Here is a 20,497-nt window from a genome sequence, read left to right as displayed (position 1 = left end):
CTGAGTTTGGTTTAGCTAATAGGATGGAAAATGCTCACAGCCCTTAATATACTTTTCTAGTAAATTCTCCAGAAACAAACCGCAGTAGGAATGACAGGAATAGCTTTCACAGTTTCTTCATCCCATTGTGCATTAGCTTAAATCCCAGCGAGTGGTTACCCTGCATTGTAAAAGCTGCCGCCTCCTCAGGTTCTGCAAGCGGGATTAGCGTGTCCCCCGCCCCCCGCCCCGGGTGCTCCTCCTGCCCTTTACATTTGGGGGTCCCAAGTGGCTGAGCCTGTTCTGTCAGTCAGCTGTGTCTGCCTAACTGATATGGTGCCAGCTAGTGGTCAGCCAGTACTTCCTCCTGTGGCGTTGGAGCTGCCAAAATGTGTGAATCAACCTCTTAAAATCTTGAAAATAGTGGCCCAAGTGGGTGGTGAGCCTTGTCCAAGACTGTGGGTGGGTGTGAGGCTCCAAAGCAAGGAGGTGAAGGTGACGGGCTTCAGCGAACCGGGGTGAAACCTGCAGCGGCCAGCCCAGTTGGGGGTGTTGGGCCTGAGTTGGGCTCAGAAGCACCCCTTGATGCGGGTCGCGGACACTGCGCGAGATGCTGGCCGCGGAGCAGAGCCCGGCTCGCCTTCACTTGCCAACCTCCTTGCTGGCCCCGCCCCTCCCCGCCCCTCCCGCAGGCCCCTCCTCTCCTACTGGCCGCGCCCCATTCGCTCCTCCTCCACCCGCCAGTCCCGCCCCGTCCCATGACCCCGCCCCGTCCCATGACCCCGCCCCTCCTGGTGTCCCTGCCCCGCCCTCAAGCCCCGCCGCCGCCATCTTTATTAGGGGCAGCCGGGCCTGGTGTCTGGAGATGCCAAAGTCGTGCGCGGCCCGGCAGTGCTGCAACCGCTACAGCAATCGCAGGAAGCAGCTCACCTTCCACCGGTGAGGGGTGGGGGCGCCGGGGGGCGCGAGGGCTCGCCTCGCCCGGGCCGGCGGCCGCGGCCCCCGCCGGAGCCCCAGGCCTGGCGCGCGGTGGGTGGGGACGCCGGGGCCGCTGCCCGGTCCCTGGGAGGCCCGAGGGCGTGCGGCCAAGCCCTTCGCGGAGGGGCGGCGGCCCGGGGACCGGCGAGGTCCCAGCCCGGGAAGCCCGGCGCCGCCTCGGCCGCCTGGGCGCGCGGGGAGACGGTCGGAGAGGCTGAGTAACCTGCCCTCCGGCGCACAGCCTCCCGCCGGTCCGGGGAGCCGCGCGCGGGGGAGGCCGTGGCGGGCCTGGGGCGCGCTCAGCGCTGCGCCCTTGCGGTTACTTGGTGTGCGTCCCCTCCGCGGCCCGGGGACTGTATCTCGTTCTCAGATGCTGCCCGGAACGTAGTAGGTGTTCAGTATCTGCTGCGTGATGAGCGATGCTGACGTCTCTCAGGTGTGCGGAGCTCACATCTCCGGGCCTCATGCCGGGAAGGAAGGGTGGGGAGGAGGAATGAGTACGTTCCGGCGGGTGGGCGCGCGGGGCCGGGACCTAGGGCTCTGCGGGAGCCCCGGGAGGACGGCGAAGCTTTTGGAGTCAGTCCCTGCGCGCCCCGCATGCCGGACCGGCCGAGTGAACGGCCGCCTGCCCATCGGTCGAGTGTCGCACGCTTTCTTTTAGGTTCCAGCCAGGGCGCCTTCCTCTGCCCTGTTCAGAGCGGGACTCCAAAGGGCTGCCGCTCTCCTGTCTCCACTTCCTCTCCTCCTATTAAGGGTTTTCTTTTCCGAAGTGAATGTGTCTCTTGAGATGTAACACACAGACAGAAAAGTGCACAAATCATGAGCACACAGCCCAACCAGTTTAACAAAGCGAACAGCCCGTGTGACTGCCGTGAACTTAGAACATCACAGCCCCCAGGAGACCCCGACCGCTCCCCCTTCCAGCCCCTCATCCTCCCAGTGCCCAAGGGTAAGGCGGACTGCTTTGGCCTGTCTGGAACCTCACTGAATGGAACCACAGGCGGTACTTTTTCCTGTGCTTTGCTTACATTGTGCCTGTGAGCCCTCCATGTTGCTGGCAGCAGCAGCTCATCCTTTTCATTGCTGCATAGTGTTTTAGGAAGGTGTTTACCAGAATTGACTTGTTCTACAGTTGAAGGGCATTTGGGTGCCTCTCTTCTTTGGCCATTACGGGCACATGGCTCTGCGCATTGTTGCTGGGTCTTGCCTTGCAGCACCTGTATCCATAGGTGTCAGTCGGGTATGTACCTGGGGGTGGCGTTGCCTCTGGTTTTCTCCCGTTCCAGTCAGACTCTCACCCCCACCATTCCCACAAATGAGCTCTGTCATGTCCCCAGTGGCCCTTATGATGCCACGTGCAGTGGTGCATCCTCATCTGAACTGATCTCTCTGCAGCCTGTGACACAACTGACTGCTGACGCCTTGAGACCTCCTCCCACCTGGCTTCTAGGACACCTCTCGGCCTCTTCCTTTGTCACAGTGTCCCTTCTGAGTCCCCTTGGCTGTATCCTGCTCATTTCCAACACCAGACAGACGCTGGAGCACTTCAGGGCTCGGGCCATGCCCCTGCCTTGTCCCTGTCCATGCTCGCTTCCCAGGGTGCCCATCTCAGTCAGGCTCATGGCTCTGCCACCCTTACCTGGGCACGGGCCCACAGTGACATCTCCAGACACGCATGTCCACCTGCCACTCGTTCAGCACTCAGACATGTAAAATGCACCTCAAATTTAACATCTGACATAGAAAACCAAGCTGCTGACCCCCCAGAGCTGCCCCTCGCACTCCCCCGCAGTCTTAGTACATGAAACTCCCTCCTCTGCTGCACGGCCCACAGGCAAACCTTACTGCCTGGTTTTCACAGTACATCCCAGATCTGCCCGCTCATCACCCCCTCCTGCTGACACCCTGATCCCAGCCACCAGGGGCCCTCCTACAACAGCCAAGGCGGACTCACCAGCCACCCTCTGCCAGAGCCTCTGGGAAAGCCCTCCTGCCCAAGGCGAGGCCCGCAACCCCCTCGCGCCTGCGGGGCCTTCGTGCTTGCTCCTCCTCCTCATACCGCACGGCTCTCTGTCCCACTTCCTGCAGCCTCTGCCCCGATGTCACCTCTCAGGTGGCCTTCCCCACGTCCTACTCTTTCTTCTTGCACGGTCCGTGTCTGTCTGGTGGACCGGCTGTCTCCCTGTTCTAGAATGTAGGCTCCGTGAGGGCGGGGCTGTCTCTCCCACTCCTGCTTCCCCAGCACCGGAGCCGGAATGGAGGCCCACCTGGTGGCCTACCTGGCAGATGTGGCTCGGGGAGCAGGTTGCTTGGGCTCTTTGGCCACGTTAACGGTCTCAGGATGCCGTCTACAGCCACGACTGCGAAGTAGATGTGGTTTAACAGAACGAGGCTACTGAAGTTTCCAGGCTGTCCAGTAAAATGCCGTGTGGGGATGTGAAAGGCCCCTGGGACCCTGAAATGCTGCTGCGTTCAGTGCCGCGAATCCCTCGCGCCTCCTTGCTGTGCCCCCAGGTTCCCGTTCAGCCGCCCAGAGCTGCTGAAGGAATGGGTGCTGAACATCGGCCGGGGCGACTTCGAGCCCAAGCAGCACACGGTCATCTGCTCCGAGCACTTCCGGCCCGAGTGCTTCAGCGCCTTTGGGAACCGCAAGAACCTGAAGCACAACGCGGTGCCCACGGTGTTCGCCTTCCAGGGCCCCCCACAGGTGCGCGCGGCCGCGGGGCCCCGGCGGTGGGTTGGGCGCAGGGCACAGGTGGCGTTTGCGGGGACAGCAGAGGCCGAGGACTGCAGCCAGGGCAGCGCTGGCAGGCCTCGGCGTCTGGAGCCCAGCAGGCCCTGCCCTGCGCTTTAGGGAATTCGCAATTTAAAGCTGCTTTAAAAATAAGTCACGCTTCACGACAGATGCCGTGGAAGCAGCTGATGGGCGAGGGTGCCGAGAGCTCCGTCCTTCCGTGGGCTTGAGGGCGGCGGAGACCTTCCTGGCCGCACCACACTCAGACCTCGTCCGCCTCTTGCTCGTTGCCAGCCCGGGCTCGGGGGCCTGTGGCCGAGGACCTGCCACCTGCCAGGTCCCCGTTAAGGTCCTCCTGTGGCTGCTCCGCGCCGGCTCGGAGCCCTGTCCGGGGCGCAGGAGGACGATGCAGGCAGAGCGCTGGTGGGGACGGGGACAGCGGGGCAGAGGCTTGGCGGTGGCGGGGATTTGGGTGCACGCAGCAGCAGCAGCAGCGGCTCAGGCTGGTTGGAGGGCGCTGGGGCCAGTTGGTGACGGGCGCGGACAGGTGGTAGGTTTTTGGGCGAGGCCCGTGGGCAGGGACATGGCTTTGGAAGGTCCCTCTGGCTGGCAGCTGGTTCGGAGTTCACTGTGGCCTCGCAGGTGAGGGCAGTCACAGTGGCCTGAGCCAAAGGTGGGTGCTGCGATGAGAGGGGGATGGAGCGGGGACCGGGGGTCCCAGATTCCCTGAGGAAACGGTCCTGTGCACGTTGAGTTTGGCTTCCCGATGGGACGCCGAGGAGGACATGTCTGGTGGGGCAGGATGTGCGGGTTTGGCTCAGGAGGGCTCACGGCAGGACAGTTGGGGCTCGAAGCTGTGAGGGGATCATAGCGAATCATAGTAAACCCTTGCCGTGCACCCAGTCTCAGAGGGAGGGCCCGAGCCGGGCGCCCACTGGAGCCGGGGAGGCAGAGTAGCAGTAGAACACACACGCACCCGTGCTGGTTTGTTTTTATTGGGAACGAGAGGGAGGGGGCTGATGGGAACCCTGAGTTCTAGGGTGCAGGGAAGGGCAGGCGCGGCCGTCTGCCACTTGCCAGCAAACACGCCCGGAGCGCCCTGCCCTCGATCTTCCCTTTGCCCGGTCTCTCGGCCTCCCCCTCCCCAAGTCCAGGCTCCCAGTGCCTGCAGGAGCCCCCGCTGCCGTCCTTCCTGTCGTGCCCCTCGCTCTCTCTGGCCCCTGTGAGCACCTGCCCCAGTGGAGGCTCCGTGCGGGCCGGGCTCTGCTCCGCTGCTTTTATTGCCAACGTCCAGAACGTTGCCTGGCACCGACTAGGTGCTTAATGCAGGAGTTTTTGTTTTTTTCTTTTAAACATGGAAGGCCTTTCATTTTATACACACATTTCATTGTGGTAAGAACACTTAACATGAGATCTGTTCTCTTAACACACTTTGAAGTGCACAACACAGTGCACTACAGTATCGTTGACTGTAGGCACAGATGTCGTACCACGGGGCTCTAGGACTTACTCATTTTGCTGACCTGAAACTTATGTCCGCTGTTTAGGAACCCCACACCCCATCCCATTCAATCAGTGTGGTTACTGTCACGCATCTGTGGTAAACTGCTCGCCCTGAAGTCAGCCATTACAGGTTAACAGCTGGGGGGGCGTCGGTGGCCCTGCTCCTTGGCGCCTCCGGTGCCTAGGGGTGGGGAGAGTTGTTTCTGGCGCCCGCGGCCCCAGCTCAGCTCTGATGAGGTCTGGGGGCTGCAGGCTCTGAGCTGGATGTTTCCCACTATGTGGCTGCCACTCTGAGTCACCTACTGTGCACCTTGAAGAGTGCCAGGCCCTGGGGCAACACGTACAAATCAGACAGGTCCCTGGCTTCACCGGGCCTCTGACCCGAGATTGGGAACACCTTCGGAGAAGGAAGGGAGCCGGGGATGGTGAGAGGAGAGCTGGGCTGGGTTCTGGGTGCAGTTTACTTGAGCCTCAGCCGGCGGAGCGTGAGGACAAAGACGCACGAGGCCTGGCGCGGGCTCTCGGGGCGCGGACCTCCTGCCCGTACCCCGGGGCCCGTCTGCAGCAGCTCCGTGTCTTTTGCAGCTGGTGAGGGAGAACACAGACCCTGCCGGCCCGAGTGGAGATGCTGCCTCTGAGAAGGGAAAGGTGAGTCTGCCCTGCTGGTCACCGAGCGCTCGGACTGAGCCGCTGCAGCTGCCCTCCAGGCTGGCCTGCTGGGTTTGGATTCTCTCGTTTCCTAGAAGAGGGAAAGCCAAAGCCTTCCGTGCCGCCTTCCTCCTGTTCAGTATCAAGCAGTGGCAGCTGGTCACGTCTGGCTTCTGCTCCGTGTCTAAGGGTCTGACCCCAGGCCGTGGAGGAGGCTGGCTGTTCTGCAGGCGCCCCGGCTGCCCCCGGGTGGTGTGCGGGGACCACTGGCGGGACAGACAAGTAACAGCTGGGGAGGATCCGCTTCTGTGTCAGTCAGTGGCCTCCTCTGCCCTGTCATTCCCAGGTCCTCCCTGAGACGGGGGCCGGGGAGGGTGGCCCAGGGAGGAAGGTGGACACGACGCTCGAAGCGCCGCAGCTGCCCCCGGACGCTGGAGGCCCCGGAGCACAGGTGAGGCCGGGCCAGGTGCGAAGGCAGCGCGTGGCTGGTCTCAGCTCGAGGGGATTTGCTTCAAACAGAAGGAAGAAAACGTGCCTGAACCAGAGCACCACGACGTGTAGCCTGGATTCAGACCTCACCCGTGAACTTAGCTGCGACTGGGCAGCTCTGGGCTTCGGGAGGGCTTGGGGAAGTGCGTCCTGCCGCCCTGGCCGCTGCTTGTCTCTCACTGACCTCTGTCCTCAGGTCCCGCTACACAGACCGGAAGCCACTGGGGTCCCTGGTCAGCCAGCCAGCCCCACGCAGCCGTCCGATCACAGCTACGCCCTTTTGGACTTAGACGCTCTGAAAAAAAAACTCTTCCTGACGCTAAAGGAAAATGAAAAGCTCCGCAGGCGCCTGAAGGCCCAGAGGCTGGTGATGAGGAAGATGTCCAGTCGCCTGCGTGCCTGCGGCGTGGGGCAGCCGGGACTCCAGGCCAGGCTGTGGCCGGGGCAGCAGAGCTGAGCCCGCCAGATGGGCCTTCTCCGCGGAGCCGCCGGGAGGAGGGGCAGTGGTCTCGGGGCTCTGGCCGTGGGCGGACCTTTCAGTCCTGCCCTGACATTCGCTGGGCTCCACCTATTGTGAACTGTAGTGGCCTCAGGCTGGGAGGGGCGGGGCCGTGAGCACAAGCTGGGCGAGCATCCCTGGAACCAACAGCCCGAGGAGCCATCTGGGCCAGTGTGGCTGATCCTCCCCGAAGGGGAGGAAACACGTTTCCTTGAGGGGCAGCTGGGCCCAGGGGGGCCGTAGGGCGCTGGCACTCTGCAAGGCAGCGAGTGGCCCCCTGTCGCCTGGACGGCGGCTCTCTAAGTGGCTGAGGCTGGCTTCTGTCCTGGGAGCGCCTCCCTGCCCGGCCAGGTGTGAGTGAGCAACGTAATAAAGTGTCTTCCTACACCGCGCGGCGCGTTTCCTCCTTTATTTAAAAACAAGGGAGCGCTGGCTTGAGGTTCCCTCTCCTGCCACGCCTGGCTGCTTCTGACACTGCCTGCCCGTTTCCTGTTGAAGAGCCAGCAGGGCGTGACCAGCTCTGACTAAAAAAAAGGTGCCTTTAAAGAAAACAGGAATCCTGGCCTATGTGATCTCCTAACTTGGACTCTGTTTCTCAGGCAAATGTGTGACACAGACAACTGATCCCCGTGGTTCAAACCATGGTTTGAACGTAGGCATAAAGGGCGGCACGAGGCTCGTGAGGAGGGGGCACATCCCTCATTTCGCTCACTCCTGAAGCGAACACAGATGCACCGAAACACTGCCCCTGGCTTTCAGGAAAGGTTTATTGTGGTAAGAGTGTGTCCCCTGTACAGTGACCCGCCCGCCGGGCAGGGACACAGGCTGCGGCCGAGGTCGCACTCCGCTAACGCGACGGTTATTGCATGATGTACATTCAGAGCGGCAGCTCGCAGGAAACCTTTTTAAAGTGGAGATAAATAGTACAGAACTGGACAACCTGAACTGAGTTTTAAAAGTGGAGGAAGGGGGTTATGAGTGATTTCTCCGGTACCAACGTCAGGAATGAAGCCTGATTTTGACAGTAGCTGCGGAGAGGCTGTCAGAACCACCAGCCAGGCCTCTGCTCCTCCGGTAACTGTTCACAGGCCAGGCTGTGCAGGAGGCTCCTGGTCCTGAAATATTATGCATCCACAAAAGAGGCAAGTGAAGGAGGGGGGTCCTGGGAGCAGACACCCAAAAAGGGGTCCCGGTGAGGAAGAGCTGGACTGGCCAGGCGTGGGAGCAGCTGCGCCGCCTGGTGGCGGCGAGCGGGAGCGGCGCCCGCCGGAGCCCTGCGTCCCCTTCTCCTGAACCCCGCGCTCTAGTGGGGCTGAGCTGTGTGGGGCGGGGCGGGAGGCATCGCGTTTTCCCGCGAGGACACGGGTGGCTCCTGGGACCCGGAGTTCCACCCTCTGTCCCAAGCCAGGTGCCAGTGGAATGGCTTGAGTTCTGGGAGGGGAAAAAAGAGACTAATTTCCAAAACCATTTGTTCTCAGATAAAAAGCCGATTTATAAACCCACACAATCCTCTCCAGATTCACTTAGTGATATTTCAGCAGGAAAAGGTGGTTTTCAGGAAGTTGACCGAACAGATGCTCACTTGATTTGGAGATTCTGCTCGTGGGGACTCCTTCCTTCCATTTCATTTTCCACGTTCAGTGTGGATTTCAGGAAGAGTAGTTCACAGTCCTATGCGTGAGGGCAAGGTGTTCATAAGTACCTCACGGCAGACCAAGAGCTACTGGGGGGTTGCAGCCGGCACACGTGCTGAGGAACCTGGGGAGGGACCTGGAGGCTCCAGGGGCCCAGGGCCCTTCCTGGCAGGACATGATCCTTGGGAACAGACACGGGCCGTGCTGTGGTTCCGGTCCAGGTGGGGCTGCCTCAGTCCTACCTACAGCACCCGGAAAGCGGGGTGCCTGCGGGTCCCTTCACATAATTGATACAGTGCCACCTTCTACAGAAATATAAAATAAACACATCTGACGTCTGGAGTTTTTTCCTGTTTCCAAATTTGTAGACTCCCAGGGAAAGGTTTTTTTGTAGCCTCGTTTAAATCTGGTTTCTCAAGCAGTTTATCCATCGGTATCAATTCTGTGAGCTGTAAAAGAAAAGACAAACTCAGGGCGTCCAAAGGCAACTGCTTCCACGCCTTCTTTCCACTTCGGGGGTTTGGCCATCACCAGACCAGAGGCTGCCGGCCTGCAGCTGAGCAGAGCACAAGCTGCTGACAATCGTCTGGTTCAGCACACAAACGAGCAGCTGCGTCTGCTTCCCACGCAGCCGCCCGAGCTGCAGTTTCCAAGCACAGAGCTCACTCTAATTCCACCTGGGAGAGGGCTGACCCCTCCCTCGGGGCGTCGCTTCCCGGCTCCGAGCAGGTCGCGAGGCCCAAGTCTGCTGCTCCCCGGCAGAGGACGGGGGAAGGCGCTTGTCGCCCCTCACTCGGAGCTCCCCGAGGGCCTCCCGAGGCCCGGGCACAGGGCGGGGTGACGGCCAGGGGCAGCTACTCACACTGCTTTGGTATCCGGAGCGTCTCGCTGTCGAGCGCCATCACCTGATGCAGGACACCTCGGAACTGGTAAAGCACTTTCAGGTTCTTCTCTTCGCCCACACACGGGTCATAGAACCCAGGCAGCCCGGCCTGTAACAAGCAGACAGAGCAGACAGATTCTCACTCGAGGCGGTGGTTTAAAGCCCAGCAGCACTGCCGTCTGCCGCCACCTGGAGGAGCAGCGTGGAAGGGCCTGGACTTGCCCTAGGGAGCGGCCCACAGAAGATGCAAACTTGGGAGCTTGAGGAAAAGAAACGAGAATTTCAAAAAGCTGGCTGTTGAGTCCTAGACGTTGCCCTCCCTATAGGCCCCTTCTGCCACACTAACAGCACCTCTGTCTTCACAGAAGCCATGCCGAGGTGGGGGGCTAGCAGCCTGTTCAGGGAATGAGGGCTCTTTGGCCTGAGCTCCTCTGCGCTGTAACTCGCCTCCATCACCCACGCCCCGGGCCCCACCGCGAGCCTCAAACGTGCTACGGGCGACCTCATGCTCCTTCTGGAACGAGGCAAGGCATAAGCAGAGTGTGTGCTCCTGGGGGCAGGAGGTATGCTTTGCTTGCTGGTGTACCTGGCCCACGGTAGGGGCTCAGTGATACCTGGCAACGAACAGATGAACAGATGAAGTCAACGGCTCCAGTGTGGCTGTAACCTGGGTGCTGGGCAGCAACCGGCAGTGAGTGTGGCAGCACGCGAGGTTCCGCTGCAGTGAAACGGCCCCTTCGAGGGGCCGCCGTCCGTCCCTCTTCCCCAGACGCCCTTCCTGTCTGAACCCCGGGGCTCCCGAGCGCCCACCTTGGAGGCCTCCGTGAGGATGAGCTTGGAGTCCTTCACCAGGCACTGCAGGGGCACAGTCACATCAATCACCTTCACCTTCTCGCTCTTCTTGCTCTTGTCGTTGACAAATTTCCCGTACCAGGCGTTGACGATGATGAGCCCTGAGGATGGGCCCGGTCAGGGTGGGGCGGCCGTGGCGGGCGGCCCCCTGTGCAGCCGGGCTGCAGGGACCACACGCTCCTGTGAGACCCCAGCACCCACCCCGTCCCCAAAGAGGCCAGGCCTCCTTACCCATTCTGGACTCTTCGGCCTCAATTATTCTTCGGACAGATTCCTGCATCAGCTGAACCTGCAAAGAACAAGGATGCCACCCTCAGGGCCTCCCTGGGCTCCACCTCTGTGGAGAGCCACGGCTGCGTGCCCAGTGCCTGTCAGCCCTGCCCCATCCACTGTCCGTTTCTCCTGGACATCACTGCTATCATTGGTCATGGAAAAACAATTCACTCAAAGGGAAGGAAGAGGACAATCCCCACCACTTAAAAAAACCCTCTTATGGGACTTCCCTGGTGGGGCAGTGGTGAAGAACCCGCCTGCCAATGCAGGGGACACGGGTTCCAGCCCTGGTCCGGGAAGATCCCACACGCCATGGAGCAACTAAGCCCGTGCACCACAACTACTGAGCCCGCGAGCCACAACTACTGAAGCCCATGCACCACAACTGCTGAGCCCGCGAGCCACAACTACTGAAGCCTGCGTGCCTAGAGCCCGTGCTCTGCAACAAGAGAAGCCACGGCAATGAGAAGCTCGTGCACCACAAGGAAGAGCAGCCCTCGCTCTCTGCAACTAGAGAAAGCCGGCGCGCAGCAACCAAGACCCAATGCAGCCAAAAAAAAAGATGAAATGACCAAGGAAGTTGTTGGGGAAGAAAAGCCTGAGACCTGAGGCCCCTGAGACCAGCATACAGGGTGTGAAGCACTTCCCCCCACAGCCCTGGCTTAAGAAGCATGGGCTTGAAAAGAGCGGCCTGTGCCCTGCACGACAGGCAGAACAGTCCCAGAAGCCACGGAGCAAAGGACCTGCAGGGTGACGGTGATGCAGCACTTACAGCAGCTTCTGCCTCTTGTTTCTTCTGCAGGATGTCGGTGGCTGTGCTTTCCCTTTGCTTCTCCAGCTCCCTAATGCGAGAAAAAGAAGCTGCACGTGAGGAGCGCGGCGTTAGCGGCAGGGAGACAACAGGGCCCCTGGCTGGGCCTGCGCCTGCAAACAGCCTGTGATCTTACTGAGCTCCCCGTTCTAGAACTTTAAACAGTATTTCCAAGGCGAGCTCAAGTAAATCTGTTCATCCCAGACCTGTGTGGCTTCCCTGTTGTCCCCAGATGGCTCTCCCCGACCTCTTCCGCAGAGCACATGGGAAACCCAGCACTGTGGGAGGAGGGCTCCACACGGCAAGAATCGCAGGAAAGGGGTCAGCGGAGAAGGTGAGAATCACAGGAGATGCCACCAACCTGGCATCATCACATGACCCTTTTGACAGGGACACTGCATACTACCTTAGACACATCCATGTACTTTGCCAGGGAAGCACACGCCTGTCCCATCAGACTTGACCCAGCACATTCTCTGCTCCAAGCCTGAAGTCTCCTGAGGCATTAGGACCCTGAGCTCTAATGAGTCAAAGGCTAGAGGGGCCCCAAGAGGAGAGTCATGCCTTTCTCCCAGATTCTCTAAGCTCAACGAGTTATTAAATTAGATGATTATAAAGTAACAAATCTAAACCACCTCTCAGATTTAATGTTATGCTAATGGCTTATCTATAAGAAACTGCAAAATAAATTATAGCTCGATGACTTCTAAGACTATAGTTAACGCATGCCTTGTATGTAAGAACTCAGAACCCAATCCTCCTGAATTCAGTGCCAGGAAAAGAAATGGTTAGAATGAGAAAAAGGAAAACTTGTCATTTCTGTGGTCATGGTTTATAGTCCCAACAGTTTTGTAAACTAACTCCAATTCTTTCTGAAAGTAGGAAATGTGGGTTAACAGTAGTACTACTATGAACTAACGACAAGAACTAGTTAACATTTATCGAGGACGTGTTGTGGACCAGACACCGTGGTAATAAGCACTGTACACGGACCAACGCGTGTAGTTTCCCTAACAGCCCTGCGGGGTAGCTTCCGTCACCTCCAGTTACAGATGAGGAAGCTGAGCACAGTGCGGTTCAGTGGTGCCCCGCCCCGTGCTGTGAACTCACTTCTCCTTCTGAGCCCTGAGGTAGGGTCTGATGACCAGGCGGTGCAGAGCGAAGTAGAGCACGAGGGGCCCCACGGTGGCATAGAACACGGCGCTGGGGAGCAGCTGGTCCGTCAGGTGGATGGGGAAGAAGTAGGTCTGACTGGCCCTGTTTAACCTGAAAACAGAACAAAGCCGAGCGCCCACATGAGCCAGGTTCCCAGGGAAGGGGAGGGGTCTCAGCCCCAGGAAGAGAACCTCTCCATACACGGGACTCCAGGAGCAGGAGAGCCTGAGGCTTCGAAGTCCACTCCCGGGTGGTCCCCTGTCCCAAGGTTTAGCCGCTGGATCTGTGTAAGTGACGGAAGAAAGGTGTCACGACTTGCTGACCACAAGCAACAGACTAACGCCCGACCAAAGTAACCGTGGCCTGAGGAGACAGGAGTGGCCGCTCCTCCAGGGGTCCTCTCTGCTTTCAGTGATGGCTGAGTAGTTCCTACTGGACCAATCATCCCACAGACATCAACCGTAAACTCTGGATCACACATAACAAACACCTTCAGGGACTGGATAGCAACCAAGGGCAGAAGAACGGAACGGCACTGGGGAATTTCCTGATATTTTTTTAAAAACAGCTTTTAGCCTGAGGGCAATTCTCAGTCTGTACCATATGGATGATTAAAACTGGAAAGAAATCTGCAGTCCTATTGGACTGAAGAACCAGACCTCAGAGTTTGGGGCAACCATTGCAGCTGGGAAGAGGGGGCCCCCAAAAGGAAAGTCCCAGGTGGGGAGTCCCAGGTTCTGTGTATAAATGTGCCACAGGTCTCCAGCTGACCCCTGGTCTACCAGTGGCCGCCACACAGGTGAGTCCGAGTTTGCAGTCTGACTTCAGTCAAGTTAACGACCTTCTAAAAGGAAAAAAAGATAATGCTTTTTGGGAAAACATAACAGAAAATAGAATTTCTACAATATATTGTTTGCAATACCCAGAATACAATACCAACTACTCTACGTACCCAGATACAACGAGAGAAAAAGAAAACGAACAGAGACCGACCCCAGATGACCCAGATGTTGGAACCAGCAGATAGGATTTTAAAGCAACTATTTTAACTCTGCTCGAAGACATAAAGTATTCACTGATGATTTAACAGCAGACTGGATATGAGAGAAGAGTCAGTGAATTTATAGATTAATATAAACGATCCAATATGAAGAACAAAGAGAAAAAGGACTGACAGCAAATGGGCAGAGCCTCAGAAACGTGTGAGACGACATCCAGAGGTTTAGCACACGAGTAATTAGGGCCCCAGAGAGAAGAGGATGGGGCAGATATTTAATATTAAATATTTAAAGAATTAAATGGCCTAAAAGGTACAAATTTGATAATTTTACAAAAATACATACATAGATTTACAGATGCAAGAAATTTAGCAAACCCCAAGCAGCATAAATACAACAAAACCACATGTAGGTCAGCAGTCAAAGTGCTGAGAAACAGAAGTGCAAAAGTTGAGTAGCCAGGAAAAAACCAAAAAAACCACACACATTACATGCAGGGTATGTTTCAAATGACCAACAACTTGTAAGGAACAAAGGGAACCAGAAGACAGCAGAACACCTTGAGAGTACTGAGAGAGAACTCTGTTAACCCTGAATTCTATACCCAGGGATGGGACACTTCAATAATAATGAAAGCAACTCCAGAACTGATAGACACTCAAAACTAAAACAAGAAATCAAACAACCCAATAATAAAACAGACAAAAGATGTGAAAAGAGATGTCACTAAAAAAAAGATATGGATGTCAAATAAGCACATGAAAAGATGCTCAGTATCTTAGACATGAGGGAAATACAAATCAAGACCACAATGATCTGCTAAAACAGCCGACACTAAAAAAAACGACCCTACCAAGGGCTGGGGAGGATGTGAAGCAACGAATTCTCGGAGCTGCTGGTGGGAAAGGGAGATGAAGCTGCTACTCTGGAACACAGCTTGGTGCTTTCTTATAAAGATCATGAATCAATGAAATAGAAAACAGATAAACAGGGGCTTCCCTGGCGGCACAGTGGTGGAGAATCCACATGCCAATGCAGGTGACACGGGTTCGAGCCCTGGTCTGGGAAGATCCCACACGCCACGGAGCAACTAAGCCCGTGTGCCACAGCTACGGAGCCTGCGCGCCACAACTACTGAGCCCACGTGCCACAACTACTGAAGCCTACGAACCTAGAGCCCGTGTTCTGCAACAAGAGAAGCCACCGCAATGAGAAGCCTGCACACCGCAATGAAGAGAAGCCCCCGCTCGCCGTGACTAGGGAAAGCCTGCACAGCAACGAAGACCCAAATAAATAAATCATTTATTTATTTAAAAAAAGAAAACAGAGAAAATGAAAGAAACCAAAAGCTGGTTCTTTGACACGGGAAGTGCCTTAGCTAGACTGATTAAGAAAAACGTAGAAAGAACACAAATTAGCAACGTTAGGAAGGAATGAAGAGACATCATCTATAAATAACTACTGACATCAAAAGGATAAGGGGGTATAAGAGCAACTTCATGCTAACAAATTTGACACAGATGAAATGGACAAATCCCTTGAAAAACACAAATTAACAACACTGACATAGGATGAAACAGAGAGAGTAAATCCTAAGAGTTCTCATCACAAGGAAAAATAATTGTTTTTTCTATTTAATTCTGTATCTATATGAGATGGTAAATGTTCACTAAACGTACTGTGATAATCATTTCATGACGTATGTAAGTCAAATCATTATACTGTGCACCTTAAATTTATATAATGCTGTATTGTCAGTTATATCTCAATAAACTGGAAGAAAAAAGATGAAACAGAAAATTAGAAGAGCCCTATATTTATAAAATAAATTGAATTCATTATCAAAAATACTCCTACAAAGAAAATTCAGGCTCAGTTGATTTCATTGGTAAATTCTATGAAACATAGGGAAAAAAAAACCATTCTTAAACAAATTCTTTCAGAAAGTAGAGGAGGGAACAATTCCTAACTCATTTTATCAGGCTGGCATAATTCAGTCCAAAACCTGACAAATATACGATAAAAAGAAAATTATAATCAGCATCCCTTAAAAATATAGATTCAAAAATTCTTAGTAAGAGAACAGCAAATCAAATCAAGCAACATATAAAAAGTATTATATGTCACGATCCAGTGGAATTTTCCTCCACAATTTTCCTGTAAGGTTGGTTGAACGTTCAGCAATTACCGTGATTCATCAAATAAACAGAACATAAAAGTTAGCAATTGCTGACCTGAGGTGCCTTCTAGTAAAACTTTCATTTATTTACCAATACAATTTGGACAATTCAGCCTGTTGATAACAGGAAACTTGGCTGAAGTGAAAATGTTTCTTTCCAAAGAGGCAGGGTGGCATCCTTGGGATAAGAATTCAATTCAGATCATGTCACGTAACATCTGCAGTGGAGGAGTGTTTAAGGCAGATACAGAGTCGCAGAGAACTGTGCCTCGTCGGTGGTCCCGATGTGGGGGTGGGGAGGAGAAGGGACTGGGACGCAGGGGACCAGACGGCTCCCTGCACCCTTCATTAAATCTCGGGCGTCCTCAAATCTCATCTGAGAGGAGAGGTGCCTGATGCCAGCTCTGGCCTCGGCTCCACGGTTGAGACATGGTCTGCTTCCTCTCGCTCACCGAGTCCCTCTTCAGTGCCAGGTTGTGTTCCAGGTGGCAGGAGTACAGAGAATAACTAAACAGACTAAGTTAAAGCGCTTCTGATGAGGGGCAGCGGGGGATGGATGGCCTGTCTGGGGTGAGGTGAGGGCCGCTAAGTTTTCACAGGGCAATGAGGGCAATCGGGTGACACGCGCAGAGACCGGAGGGCACTGAAGGAACCAGCCACGTGGTTACCGGGGACTGAGGAACGGCACATGTTAAGCCCAGAAGCAGAAGCAGGCTCGGTGTGGTCCCAGGGCAGCCAGTGTGGCTGGAGTGGGGCGACCAGGGGGCAGAGAGGACAGTGAGAGGCCAGGTCGCAGAGGGTCCTGAGGACTCTGGCTTTTGCCCTGAGTCGAGGGAGTCGCTGAGGGCTTTAAGCAGAAGGCTGACATACACTGGCTTAGATTTTAAAAGACTGTCTGTGTGGAGAAAAGTGTCCCAAGGGTGAAGGAGATCGGTCAGGAGGACACTAGTAATTCCATGAGACGGTGGCCGCAGAGGTTGTGAGAAATGGTCAGATTGAGGATGTGCTTTCAGACGAGAGCCAAGAGGATTCCGAGATACACTCAGTTCAGAGTGTGCGGGGGGATAGGGTGGTGAAGGTGAGCTCCAGGGTTCTGGACAGAACCCACGGAAAGATGGAGCACTGAGCACTGAGATGGGGAGACTCCAGACACGGCAGGCTTTGAAGGGCACATGTGACCGAGGGCAGGGGGAGGACCGGGGCTGCAGATGTGACATGGGGATGCTGTGAGGTATCTGAGGAGAGATTCGGGAAAGGACGAGGGATCTATGAGCTGGAGGCCTGTGGGGAGCGCCAAGCTGGAGCTAGAACTGTGAGCGTCCCCGGAGCCCGTTGCTACTGAAGCCAGGATGCCGGATCAGACCGCCGGGGGGTAAGTCTAGGCCGACCAGGGCCCGACAGTGGGGCCTCCGCTTAGAGGCAACCAGCCAGTCAGGTGAAGCCAGAGGCAGCTCGGTGAGGCCGGCAGGCGGGGGAGACAGGGTCCGTGTGCAGGCGGGAAGGATCTGGTAGAGAGAACCCGAAGCTGCTGCGCCGATGACCACGCAGTACACGTCACACTGTGAGGGCCGCAGCCGGGTGGGAGAGCGGGCGTGCGGGGCCTGCACCCGGGCCAGCGGGGAGGCAGAGGGTGGTAAGAGACAGGCGGGGCGGAAGACGGGCCGGGGGGCACAGGGAGGTTCTCTGAGGCAGAGACTCAGACCTCACTGAGTGAACGTCGGGCTTCTGGACTCCTTGACATTTGCTTACACACCCAGACAGAAGCAACCGCATCTCTAAGAACAGAATCACAAAGCAAAGTCTCCTCCTTCCTTAACGTAGGTAAAGCCCAGGTGAGTTACAAGGTACCAGATAATCCCTGGCCAGAAGGACGAGTTCAACATACTTGACTTTGAGAGAAACTCCCTGCGGGACTCCAACGCTGACAGCTGCACCCAAAACGCTGTGCCTGGAGATCTTCCTCTCTGCTCCGTACTCCACCACCGTCCCGAAGAAGCCTGCCCTGCAGGAGCAGACCCCAGTGAGCGAGCAAGGGCCCCTCCGCTTCTGATCCCTCCTGGGTCCCTCCCAGTCACCACGGGCAACTGTCACTCGGGCCAGAGGCCGGGGCCCCTACCCCCAATTCTCTCTTGCCCTGCCAACCACCCACAGGGAGGACCGTTCACCACTGACCCCTGGTCAATGAAAGGAAGAGTCAGGACACCGGACCCTGGGCGCGACCGCAGGCAGCTTACTGCAACCAGCGCCACTGCCAGAAACCCCTACACAGATCAAGCGTGCTCCCGCGTCAGCCCGGCCAGGACTCACTTGAGGGATCCTTTCACGCGAGTCTGATCGTCATCCTGGAATTTGTGCTGATAGCTGATCAGCGCGAAGGAGTGAGGGATTCCAAGCTGGGGAGACACAGAGGGAAGAAGGAAGGCAGTTGAGACTGAAGTAAGCAGGGTCGCCCTGTCCCACAAAGTGTGTGAAAATTTGCCAGGAGCCAATATTTAAAAACTGGGAGATTTCAAATACTTCCCATGAAAAACAGAAACTCCTGCACACCGAGCCTGTGCTCTCACAAGGGTAGTGGCTGCCCGCCAAAGGGTGGCTGCTGACTCCCCGCGCTCCTGCCCGGCCACCGTGGCCCCTGCGCGCACGACTCTGCTGGGGCGCCACTTACTGACCACGGCTCTCTCCCACCCCGATTCTGTGGGCTTCTCTCACCAGAAAGGTGAAAAAGGCCTTTTGCTTTAGGGCAGTTGGAACACAGCTCCCATGGGGGCCTGAGAACAACAGCGTTCAACTCCTGAGTGTGGGTGGACAGAACTCGCCCTTCGGCCATGTGGGCGCTGGATTTGGGGGTGAGCAGGGGGAGGGTGGTCAGGGGCCCACAGAGGGGCTGGAGGAGGGTCCCCCTGGAGGTGTCCTCACCTGCAGGGCCACGGTGAAGTGGCTGGTCTTGGTGTCCCGGACGATGCTGGTGTTCATGGCCGACTGGATGCCCCAGCGCCACTGCAGGTAGCCCACCGTGTTCTTGTCCAGGTTCCGGGCCAGGACAGTGGTGAGGCCAGGCCGGATGCCACGGGATGAAAACTGTAGAGCACAGTTTGTCGTCACAAAGCTGGGGGGACACACAGAAAGAAAGGGTCCTGGATGACAGTGGCCACAGCCGTGCTAGGCCCCGTCCTCTCCGCCAGCCCACACCCTGCTCGCCATCACTCCCACGGCTCCCCGCCCGCGATCCAGGGAATCTCTCCAGTTACCCACCCGCCAAATGGCACTCCCCACCTCCATCCCATTCCAACTTCAGCTACAGCCAAAGAGGCACCTGCATGTCTGCGCTCCTAAACCAGCAGATCCAATCCTGTCGCAAGTCAGAGCCACCTGCGGAGGTTCCCAAGCTTGGCTGCACGCTGGACTCACCTGGTGACTCTGAAAACACCGATGGTCGGCTCCTGCCCCCAGGTGTGCTGATTTATAGACCTGGTGTGGGAAAAGCTAGCCAGGTGACGCAAACGTGCAGCCAGTCTTGAGAAGCCCTTATCCAGGGCCCACCCCAGACCAATGAAGTCATTCTTTTTGGGTGGGGGCCCAGGCATCAGTGCAGTTTTCAAAGCTGCCCTTCCATCCTGATGTGCACCCAGGGCTGCAAAGTATTGACCAAAAGCTACTTGAGAAGCTAGCAAACCATCCCCCGAAAGGTCTCTGAAGTTGATTTCCGAGGGAGTCAGCCCCATCTTCTGGATAAAAAGGGGTATTTCACTTCAACAGCAAAGGAACTCACAGCACTTCACTCAAGCCGCTCAAAGACGAGCAAGCAGCTTGCCTCCAGCGAACAGCCGTCATACACTAGATGCCTGTTTCCTTCCTATGCTCTGGAGGCCTCGCTTGTGCCCCTAAAATAATAATACACGTGGTAACTCTGATGACATTTGCTCCTGTGCTCACAGACCTCTTCCCAAGGCCACACGAATGAGGAATCAACTCCTTGCTCTGCAAAGGCCCCCAACCCAACCTTGCCCCCTTTATCTGACACTCCAGCCACACCGGACAGCAGCCACATTCTTCCCCTCTAGCCACACTTGGGTCATTCAGGGGAGGCAAGCAGGGAGAGGAGAGATAAAAGTCACCCTGTGACTTTTAAAGCAATCAAAACATAAACAATGAGATCTCTGTTTAATCAAAGTAATACGATTTCGTATTTTTCTGGAGCGTGTCTAGAGAGAGAGAGAGAGAGAGACAGACAGACAGACAGACAGACAGACAGACAGACTCTGGGGCCAGAGCAGCAAGTCAGGCACTGCCCTGGGAGACGGAGAACTTCCCACCGGCCGCCTGCCTTTCTCCAGGCTCACCCACACCCACCAACTAATATCCTTCTCGTCACCAGTTTGGACTTGAAAGTAACTTGACCCAGGGACTAGGGCACCTGGAGGAGGAGACACTGCACATTACCAAGCTGGCGCCCTTCTATAATCTGCATTCTCAAGTCTGATAAGCCGGGTACTACGAAGAAATTCAACCTCCAGACCTGCGAAAGCTGAGGACCAGCCGCACCCAGACTCGGGCGACCGCTTAACGGACAGACACTTGGAGGCCCGACCAGAACGAACAGCCCACAGATCTTCCTCAGTGAGTGCCTCCTAAATGTGTCTAGTCTTCAGAATGACCTGGGGCGCTTGATAAAACTACGGATTCCGGCCCCCGTCTCAGAGGACCTGCGAGAGGTCTGGGGTGGGGGCAGGAACCTGTGCTTTCCGTCGGCAGCATCGGAGGGGACGATCCCAAGCAGACAAGCTTAGGACAATGCTGACACGTACATGTACTGCCCACCTCGAGTTCTGGTTAAAAGCCTTACCCCTTGCCCCTCTCCCAGAACTGTCGGGTCCGAGTCCCA

General features: G+C 56.4%; 2 protein-coding genes across 5 annotated transcripts in view; one reads left to right on the top strand and one right to left on the bottom strand.

Annotated features, from left to right (window-relative positions):
• The first annotated feature begins 791 nt into the window (after positions 1 to 791).
• On the top strand, positions 792 to 8,397 carry THAP3 (THAP domain containing 3). Of its 4 annotated transcripts, XM_060283677.1 has the most exons (6): positions 792 to 918; positions 1,328 to 1,393; positions 3,472 to 3,664; positions 5,780 to 5,842; positions 6,189 to 6,293; positions 6,528 to 8,397. In XM_060283677.1, exons 2-6 carry the CDS (start codon positions 1,377 to 1,379, stop codon positions 6,786 to 6,788), a joined length of 639 nt encoding a protein of 212 aa, XP_060139660.1. In that variant the 5' UTR covers positions 792 to 918; positions 1,328 to 1,376; the 3' UTR covers positions 6,789 to 8,397. The 4 variants fall into 4 exon arrangements, with proteins under 4 accessions (XP_060139660.1, XP_030735751.1, XP_030735722.1 ...); XM_030879891.2 differs by lacking the exon at positions 1,328 to 1,393; XM_060283686.2 differs by lacking the exon at positions 792 to 918 and having other exon boundaries at positions 1,120 to 1,393.
• DNAJC11 (DnaJ heat shock protein family (Hsp40) member C11) overlaps positions 7,586 to 20,497 on the bottom strand; it is a 71,147-nt gene continuing 58,235 nt past the window's right edge. The window contains exons 8-16 of the mRNA XM_030879849.2: positions 18,532 to 18,721; positions 17,923 to 18,008; positions 17,501 to 17,617; positions 12,394 to 12,549; positions 11,245 to 11,314; positions 10,431 to 10,488; positions 10,158 to 10,300; positions 9,327 to 9,456; positions 7,586 to 8,913 (exon numbers count right to left, since the gene is read on the bottom strand). Coding sequence (XP_030735709.1) covers positions 8,888 to 8,913; positions 9,327 to 9,456; positions 10,158 to 10,300; positions 10,431 to 10,488; positions 11,245 to 11,314; positions 12,394 to 12,549; positions 17,501 to 17,617; positions 17,923 to 18,008; positions 18,532 to 18,721 — 976 coding nt within the window. The 3' untranslated portion in view covers positions 7,586 to 8,887. The remainder of the gene's footprint in view (positions 8,914 to 9,326; positions 9,457 to 10,157; positions 10,301 to 10,430; positions 10,489 to 11,244; positions 11,315 to 12,393; positions 12,550 to 17,500; positions 17,618 to 17,922; positions 18,009 to 18,531; positions 18,722 to 20,497) is intronic.

This window comes from Globicephala melas, chromosome 1, assembly GCF_963455315.2.
Source record: "Globicephala melas chromosome 1, mGloMel1.2, whole genome shotgun sequence".
Lineage (NCBI taxonomy): Eukaryota > Metazoa > Chordata > Mammalia > Artiodactyla > Delphinidae > Globicephala > Globicephala melas.
This window is presented reverse-complemented; position numbering and strand designations above follow the sequence as displayed.

Excerpts from the sequence above, each read along its gene's own strand:
- THAP3 (XM_030879862.2), top strand. The coding sequence starts at position 845 with ATGCCAAAGTCGTGCGCGGCCCGGCAGTGCTGCAACCGCTACAGCAAT. Across the intron at positions 3,665-5,779 it reads CCTTCCAGGGCCCCCCACAG|CTGGTGAGGGAGAACACAGA; the intron begins GTGCGCGCGGCC and ends TGTCTTTTGCAG. Across the intron at positions 5,843-6,188 it reads CTGCCTCTGAGAAGGGAAAG|GTCCTCCCTGAGACGGGGGC; the intron begins GTGAGTCTGCCC and ends TGTCATTCCCAG.